Source organism: Cibotium barometz, chromosome 46 (genome assembly GCF_041138505.1).
Source record: "Cibotium barometz isolate CiBa-2024 chromosome 46, ASM4113850v1, whole genome shotgun sequence".
NCBI lineage: Eukaryota > Viridiplantae > Streptophyta > Polypodiopsida > Cyatheales > Cibotiaceae > Cibotium > Cibotium barometz.
This window is the reverse complement of record NC_141091.1, coordinates 29,122,855-29,132,009: the sequence shown is the minus strand read 5'-3', so window position 1 is coordinate 29,132,009 and position 9,155 is coordinate 29,122,855. Positions and strand designations below refer to the sequence as shown.

The 9,155-nt window shown below is 40.1% G+C and overlaps 1 protein-coding gene across 1 annotated transcript; it reads left to right on the top strand.

The window, feature by feature from the left end:
- Window positions 1-5,041: 5,041 nt before the first annotated feature.
- Window positions 5,042-7,483, top strand: LOC147612096 (GDSL esterase/lipase At5g45910-like). Its single transcript, XM_086784256.1, has 5 exons — window positions 5,042-5,608; window positions 5,791-5,994; window positions 6,174-6,346; window positions 6,574-6,841; window positions 7,168-7,483. The coding sequence occupies exons 1-5, from the start codon at window positions 5,314-5,316 to the stop codon at window positions 7,422-7,424; spliced, it is 1,197 nt and encodes a 398-aa protein (XP_086640382.1). The 5' UTR covers window positions 5,042-5,313; the 3' UTR covers window positions 7,425-7,483.
- The last annotated feature ends 1,672 nt before the right edge of the window (window positions 7,484-9,155 follow it).

Sequence of the window (9,155 nt, the reverse complement as noted above, 5' to 3'; positions counted from 1 at the left end):
TTTGGTCCCCCCATTGGAGCATTTTTGGGTACGATGGTATGGGGAAGGCCCGGATTTTCCATGGCCTCTTAAGCACCAAGAGACTTGAAAAATCTACACTGGGGACAAATTACCAATCCAAACATGCTCCGATGGGAACCAAACTTTGCAAGCATGTGGGGGTGCCCCCCCCCACATGCTTGCAAAGTTTGGTTCCCATCGGAGCATGTTTAGGTACGATGATATGGGGAAGGCCTCTTAAGCACGAAGAGACTTGAAAAATCCGCACTGGGTGCTAATTACCAATCCAAATATGCTCCGATTGTGACCAAATGTTGCAAGAATGTGGGGGTGGGCCTCCCCCACATGCTTGCAAAGTTTGGTTCCTAAGCATCTTTGGGTACGATGGTATGGGAAAGGCCTCGATTTTCCATGGCCTCTTAAGCACCAAGAGACTTGAAAAATCCGCACTGGGCACTAATTACTAACCCAAACATGCTCGGATATAGGAACCAAACTTTGCAAGCATGAAGGGGTGGGTCTCCTCCACATGCTGGCAAAGTTTGGTCCCCATCGGAGCATATTTGGGTACGATGGTATGGGGAAGGCTTGGATTTACCATGGCCTTTTAAGCACCAAGAGATTTGAAAAATCCACACTGGGCACTAATTGCTAATCCAAACATGCTCTGATTGTGCCCAAAATTTACGAGCATGTGGGTGTGGGTCCCCCCCACATGCTGGCAAAGTTTGTTCTCCCCCCATTAGAGCATATTTGGGTACGATGGTATAGGGAAGTCTCGGATTTTCCATGGCCTCTTAAGCACCAAGAGACTTGAAAAATCCGCACTGGGCACTAATTACCAATCCAAACATGCTATGATTGTGACCAAACTTTTCAAGAATGTGGGGGTGGCCCCCCCCACATGCTTGCAAAGTTTGGTTTCCATCGCAGCATGTTTGGGTATGATGGTATGGGGAAGGCTAGGATTTTCCATGGCCTCTTCAGCACCAAGAGACTTGAAAAATCGACACTGGGTGCTAATTAGGTCCCCCCCACATGCCTGCAAAGTTTAGTCCCCATTGAAGCATGTTTGGGTACGATGGTATGGGGAAGGCCCGGATTTTCTATGGCCTCTTAAGCACCAAGAGACTTGAAAAATCCACACCGAGCACTAATTACCAATCCAAACATGCTCCGAATGTGATCAAACTTTGCAACCATGTGGGGGTGCCTCCCCCCACATTATTGCAAAGTTTGGTTCCCATTGGAGCATGTTTGGATACGATGGTATGGGGAAGGCTTGGATTTTCCATGGCCTCTTAAGCACCAAGAGACTTGAAAAATCCACAAAACTGGGCAAACTTTGCAAGCATGTGGAGGTGCCCCCCCCACATGCTTGAAAAGTTTGCTGGCATGGGGAGTTTCAACAAACAAAATGATAGCCAAAGTGTTAAAAAAATGAAAAAACCAAGAACATCAATGAATATATAATGATACTCAATAATGAAAAAACTCATAATGATATAAACATCAAATAAGTACATCAGAATGTGAGCTAACACAGATCTTTTGGGTTTAGCCACACCACTAACTCAAAAGATCAAGGCATAATGAAAATGAGCTACCCCAGCTAGTCTGAGGTTAGTCCTTGCCCATAAATCTAAGTACAATGTAAGTGAGCTAACCCAGCTAGTCTGAGTGTAGTCACTATCAACGGCAACCCAATCAAAATTGTCATTTCTAACTGCTGGTCAACGTGTGCATTGAGGCTGCTATGCACGTCGAGGAGGCTGTGCACATCGAGGAGGCTACATCGAGGAGGCTGTGCCGGCTGCTGGCCGGGGTCGTCGAATATGTGCGGGGAGGTCTGCCTCAAAGGGAGGATCATGAGCTGGTGCCGGAGTACTCAAATTTGTTGTCCTTGAGCCATTTTGGCATACTCTTAAATGCCTACATCAACTGCTTAAAGAGAATGTACTAGGGCAACAAGAGCATGTACTAGGGCAACAATAGCATGATCCACAAGAGAATAAGATGCATGATGAGAACCTGCATATATCTTGCTAGGTAAAGGAGTAGCTAATTTGTTGTCCTACAATGTCTGCATGAGCCATTTTGGCATACTCTTAAATGCCTACATCAACTGCTTAAACACACTAGTCTTGGTAAATGATATAAATAAAAGGCGCATCCAAAAAAAAATATCTCGAAATAAAATAATGGGCATCCCCATAGAGATTATGACTAACAATGTTTGTAGGTGTTTTCGTGAATTATGGAGCTTATCATGTTATCTATATATTCAAAAAATAAAAATACTCTTCATTGATAACTTCTTAATTATATATATATAAATACTCTTCATTGATAACTTCTTAATTATATATATATATATATATATATATATATATATATGAAGGTTTTGGGAAAATAGTGTTTTTTTTTTAGCACTGATTTGAAGCCCAAAAGAGGCCCATTTTGGGCTCTGAACACTTCTGACTCAGACAAGACGATGTTCATAAAAAATGGCTAGAGGAGGCTGGTGGTGATCTCGCCGGAACGCGATATTAATGAAGCACGCGAAACGTGCTTGCAGATACAGTATATGATTTCAAGGTCGATCATATACTGCTGCTGCTTGCTTATTAGCAACAAGGGCTACCCTCAAAAGGTTTACAAGACTGTATTTTTAGGACACTAACTATTACAAGCATGCATACAAGAACTCAGTTCCAACTTAGACCCTTTATACAAATTTTCCCAGAACACCCATCCAGTATGCTTCCACACAGGAGATTATATTCATGTATACGATTTAGCTCCAAAATAGCCCAACAGTGAGCTACAAATCAGTCCTCAATCCTCTTCAAATCTTCAAAACGGGCCACAACAACCGATGCCCCTAAATCCCCACTGCCAGGTTTTCTTCCCAAGAGTGGCCTCCTTCAAGCTTTGGAAACAATATCCTGTTCACCTGAAAGTTGCTTGCACACTACCACACAACTGCCACCAGTTCTCAACTTTCAAGGATTAAACACCACATCTCAATGGCCACAAGAGCAGCACAAACACTATTGATATATAAGCTGAAAGTCAACATTACCCATACACCTCTCACCTCAATGATTCTTGCTGCCCAATATGCCTCCTTTCTCTGGTCTGCAGCAGTGTATTGTCCTCAAGGAAAATTCTGACAGAGCTTCCCTTTGATACTCAGCCTCACTGTGGTTTGTAGTTTGATTTTTGAAATAATTTTAGAAGCATTTCCCCGTCATTCTCCTCCTGCAGATAGCTGTCCGTAATAGTCCCCATATGCCTCATCTTCTTATAGTCGTTGGTTGTGTCGACTACACCCACACCACAAGATTCCAGTAGCAATTACCACCCTAGCTCTTGGTTGCTTCTCCTACGGTTCTCCTAGCTTGCAGTAGCAATTGAGGTTCTCCAAAAGCAACAGTCAACCTTCTCTCTCTCTCCTAGCCTGCGGGGTCGACGTCACCTATCTCTCCTTCCCTGCAGGCGGCACTACCTTTCTTTCTTTCTTCGGTTCCCTGCAGTTGACGCCACCCTTGCTTCTTCACTGTTTTTCTGCAGTGGACGCCACCCTCTCCTTCTCTACTAATGCCATTAGCACCCGCATCCGCCATCTCCATCCATACTACATATTTACAAAGGGCAAGCCCAAATGCGAATGGTCAGCACTCATGCAGTCACTGACACACACACACACACACACCCGAAGACTCGCCAACAAAAGCAACAAAATCTCCACATCATGAGGATGCAAGGCTTGATGGTTATGCCTCTACTCCTCCTGCTCCAGCAGATTTAATCTCAACCAAAACTCAAAGCTAAACCCAGACTAATTACATATTTTTTGAAACTCTTAGTACTCTGCAGAGTATGTATACATCATCAGCCTCTGTTTTTGTCCACACAACGTCACCACTTAAGAAGGCAATATTGATATCCAACTGATGTTCATTCCAACCATGATATGTTGCTAATGCAAGAAAATGCCTGATCGAAGTCATATAAGATGTGGGTGCAAAGGTCTCATCATAATCTTTGCCCTTCTCTTAAGCATAACACACTTTGTAATAAGCCTTTCCTCATAGTGATCAATGCTACCATCATATGAGATGTGGGTGTACAAAGGCCTCATCATAATCTATGCCCTTTTGATTTATAACAAGCCTTGCCTTATAGTGCTACCATCAACTTTATGCTTTAGCTTATAAACCCACTTTGTACTAATAATGAATTCTTCTTATTATAAGGAAAATCTATTAAATTCTAAATGTCATTTTTGAGGATTGAGTTGTACTCATCCTCCATGACCTGCATCCAATGATCATTTTTCTGTGCTTCCTCAAACGAAAGAAACACGTTCCTCTTCATCAATGCATGTATTGGGGCAACAAGAGCATGATCCACAAGAGAATAAGATGCATGATGAGAACTTGCATATGTCTTGCCAGGTAAAGGAGTAACTATCGTTGTCCTACAATGTCTGCATAAGCCATTTTGGCATACTCTTAAATGCCTACATCAGCTGCTTTAACACACTAGTCTTGGTAAATGATATAAATACAAGGCGCATCCAAAATAAAATAATGGGCATCCCCATAGAGATTATGACTAACAATGTTTGTAGGTGTTTTCGTGAATTATGGAGCTTATCATGTTATCTATATATTCAAAAAATAAAAATACTCTTCATTGATAACTTCTTAATTATATATATATAAATACTCTTCATTGATAACTTCTTAATTATATATATATATATATATGAAGGTTTTGGGAAAATAGTGTTTTTTTTTTGAGCACTGATTTGAAGCCCAAAACAGGCCCATTTTGGGCTCTGAACACTTCTGACTCAGACAAGATGATGTTCATAAAAAATGGGTGGAGGAGGCTGGTGGCGATCTCGCCGGAACGCGATATTAATGAAGCACGCGAAAGATACAGTTTAAAGCGAGTTACTGTGCGCCAAAAAAAAAACATAAAAACAAAACAAACAAACAAACGCGTTGTAATTTGCAACTCCAAAAAAGAAAAGAAAAAGAGAGTCGTGGCTCTCTCTTGATTTCAAGGTCGATCATATACTGCTGCTGCTTGCTTATTAGCAACAAGAATCGACCATATACTGCTGCTTGCTTATTAGCAAGGTCGATCAGCATGAAATCATGTGTTAAAAATTCTTGTAAACTGAATAAGTGATAGGTGTATTAAACCCCCCACCTTTTCCCCCTCAGATCTTGCGCATATATATTCACCTGCTGATGATCACATATGAGCTCAAGCTGCATTTTCTAAGCATCTAACATGCGTTACTACTCAAGCTATCCAATTATGGCCTTCAATTGGAGGTTCCAAATGCTGTTAATGTTGTTGGTGCTTTCATCATGTCTGCAAGCGGCCTCTGCAACTGATCACGCCGCTGATCATGCGTGCCCCTCCTTTGTGTTTGCATTTGGGGACGCTCTCTCGGATACGGGCAACCTCGTGAGAACATGGAACCCTGCCCTGCTCTCACCAGCTTTCCTTCCCTATGGAATCACCTACTTCCAGAATGCGGCACAACGCTTCTCAGACGGTCGTTTAATCATCGATTGCATAGGCAAGTATCAATAAAGCATCATAATAATCTAATTGAGCAAGAGGACTTCAAAGATTAATCATCTAATTGATGTCACGGCCATCTTCTCTGACAAGTATATTTTGATTTTTGGTGTCATGTACGTTCGCGCGTGTGTGATTTTTGGGGTCATGTATGTGTGTGTGTGTGATTTGGTGCTGCAGTGCAGTCGCTGGGCCTCCCTTTCTTGCCACCTTTCTTGGACTTTATCGGGACGGATTTCTCTCACGGTGTAAACTACGCAGTGGGCAGCGCCACAGCTCTCAATTACACCTACTCTGTAGAGCTTGGGGCTTCACCCTACACCACCTACACACTAGACGTTCAACTACAATGGCACCAAACCTTCTTGCAATTTATTGAAGCAGGTATAATTCCCCCTCGTGAAACTCCATATAGGATAATTTAATGCAAGTGCTAACCCCAAGCCGCCCAGAACATATATACGTTAATATTTATGGTTGTAAATTATGTATAAACGTGTTAATAGCTAACCATTACCATGAGCTAAAGCCACATACATGATTAATTATTTGATTACTTGTAGGTTTGCAAGGAGGTGTGACCACTTTCCCCGATGCATCAGCTATATCAGAGGCTACTTACTTCATAGAAATCGGTGGAAATGATCTTCAAAATTATGTCATGTCCGGGTTTGAATATGCAGAAACCATGAGCTTGCTACCCCGCGTCGTGGACAAGGTTGCCGATACTATCGGGGTTAGTGTTTAATCACCTTACTAATCTCAGCTGAATATTGCATACATCGATCAAGCCCACCAGCTTAAACCTGCATTTGCTAGTGCGATGGCGCAGCTAAATAAAGTAGAGTGCTACTCTAATTAGTGCAATATTTATATGAACATCACAGTGCAATAATTATGGTTTATAAAGGGAGCTCAACAACGGAATCTTAATCTTGATTTTGGATATATGCATGGGTGAAGTTTCTGTACGCCAAGGGGGCGCGTAATTTTATGATAAGCGGCATAGGCTTGCTGGGATGCAGTCCCACAACGAAGTATTTTGCGGGCCGTGACCAAACATTGGACGAGAGGGGATGTTTGGCGTGGGTGAATGAGGTCTCCCGCAGCTACACCGGCTCTCTGGGACGCTTGAGCGAGTCTCTGCAGCACCTCTTACCCAGTGCGACCTTCGTCTTCTTGGACCTCTACTCGGCCTTCGACGAGATGATGACCAACCCTGCTAACTATGGTACAAATTAACAAAGATGATGATTTTAGGCCTAAATTATTTGAATTAACTTGCAAGACATAACCACTAAAATTAACATGGCTATAATATGACTATCTTATCATAAGATCTTTCAATGAATAAATAAATAAACTAGTACAATATTTTTTTAGAGGTATGATATTATAATCTTTACTCATCTTAACATTAGAAATGACGGCTATAATAATATGACTATCTTATCACATAAGATCCTTCAATCAACACACATTTTGACATAAACTAGTTCAATAATTTTTAGAGGTATGGCCTTGATGTACTTATAAATTTGGTTGACATCGCTTCAGGACTTATTGATATTGAAAATGCATGTTGTGGAGCACCAAGCCTTGGAGCGGCATCATTGAATCGATACAACCCTTTGGCTTTCTGCGGTCGTACTAGTGACTTATGTGATGATCCCAACACTTTCCTGATTTGGGATGGAATTCACTTCACTGACAATGCGTATCGACAGATTGTCAATATGTTTATTGAAGGGAGATTCATTACACCTTCAAATGCACTTTCAAGGTGTGGTGCTACATCTCTTGGGAGAGCATGATTTTGAGGTATGGTGTGAGAGCATAAAATTTTCATTTTTTTAAATTCCTTTTTATTACAAGAAACACACCAAAAGTTGTGACTCCAATTGCAAAGTTTATCTAGCAATCAATTATTGTATTCTTTTGGCAAGATGCATTCCTTTATATACATCAACTGTTTAATTTAGTTTAATTTTAAAAAAATAGAAATATAGTAAATGTTAACATTTACTATAATCCTAAGGTCCAACTTCTATTGTACTGCACAAATAAGGAGGTCTAGTTTTCAATGATGAAAATGCCACTTTATTTGACAATGTGTATATACAGAAATTAGGAGAAAAATGCACAAATAGAAGTTTGTCATTTACCACAAGATTTAGAAGAGTTTATTCCTCTAGCTATGGTATTATGAATTCATACAAGGTGCTTCATAAACCTTTTAGAAGAGTTTATTCCTCTAGCTATGGTATTATGAATTCATACAAGGTGCTTCATAAACCTTTTAGATTTATTATTTGAAATAAAAAAGTGTATATACAACTGTAGTATTTTCAGACCTAAAAGATTTTATAACAAACATGAGAAGTAAACATGTTACCTTAAAAAGTGATCTTAACAAGACCAATTAGATGCAAATAAAAATTTATCATTTATGGGGGTTTGGCACAACTAGGTGTAGAGTCTACTAAGATCACTCTACAAAAAATACCTTACATGTGAAACACTCTTAGGTAGCACAATACATGTTCACTGAATATTCGGGAACACTTGAGTGTTCCACGAGAGTGAAGAATGCAAGGGTCTTTTTTCTAGTTGGAACGGAGAGAAATACAAAAATATTAATCTCAACCTTAATGCTAATGTGAGTGAGAGAATGGGGGGAAGATGATGGAGAGAAGAAGATTCAAGTGCGCAACATCACTCTACACACCAAACAATCTAAACATGAAAGAATGCATCAAAAAGAGAGAAAAATACAAGTGATCTCAACACAAGAGCATAAAAGTAGACTCATTTTCCATAGGCATGTACTATGTGAAGTGTGGATTTCGATTGTGTATGCTCAATTTTTGGTTTGGTGAAAAGTTACAACAAAAATTTAGTTATAGGACTATCTATGTAGAGAGAAGATAATAAGCTAAGTGTTAGAGGTGTCAGTGGATGTATGTTTATATGACTTGTTCAAATGTAATAGGGTTATAGTACCACGATGTTAGAGATTGTAGGTTTCTTGTTGCAAGTAAGAAAGTTTTCTAAAAGTACCAAATGGTAAGATGATGGAGAGAAGAAGATTCGAGTGCGCAACATCACTCTACACACCAAACAATCTAAACATGAAAGAATGCATCAAAAAGAGAAAAAAATACAAGTGATCTCAACACAAGAGCATAAAAGTAGACTCATTTTCCATAGGCATGTACTATGTGAAGTGTGGATTTCGATTGTGTATGCTCAATTTTTGGTTTGGTGAAAAGTTACAACAAAAATTTAGTTATAGGACTATCTATGTAGAGAGAAGATAATAAGCTAAGTGTTAGAGGTGTCAGTGGATGTATGTTTATATGACTTGTTCAAATGTAGTAGGGTTATAGTACCACGATGTTAGAGATTGTAGGTTTCTTGTTGCAAGTAAGAAAGTTTTCTAAAAGTACCAAATGGTAAGTTGCTGCGAATAACTATGCCTAATAGTCTATCAGATTATGAGCACGAGAAGCTGGATAAGAATAACTTCCATGTCTGTAAGTTCA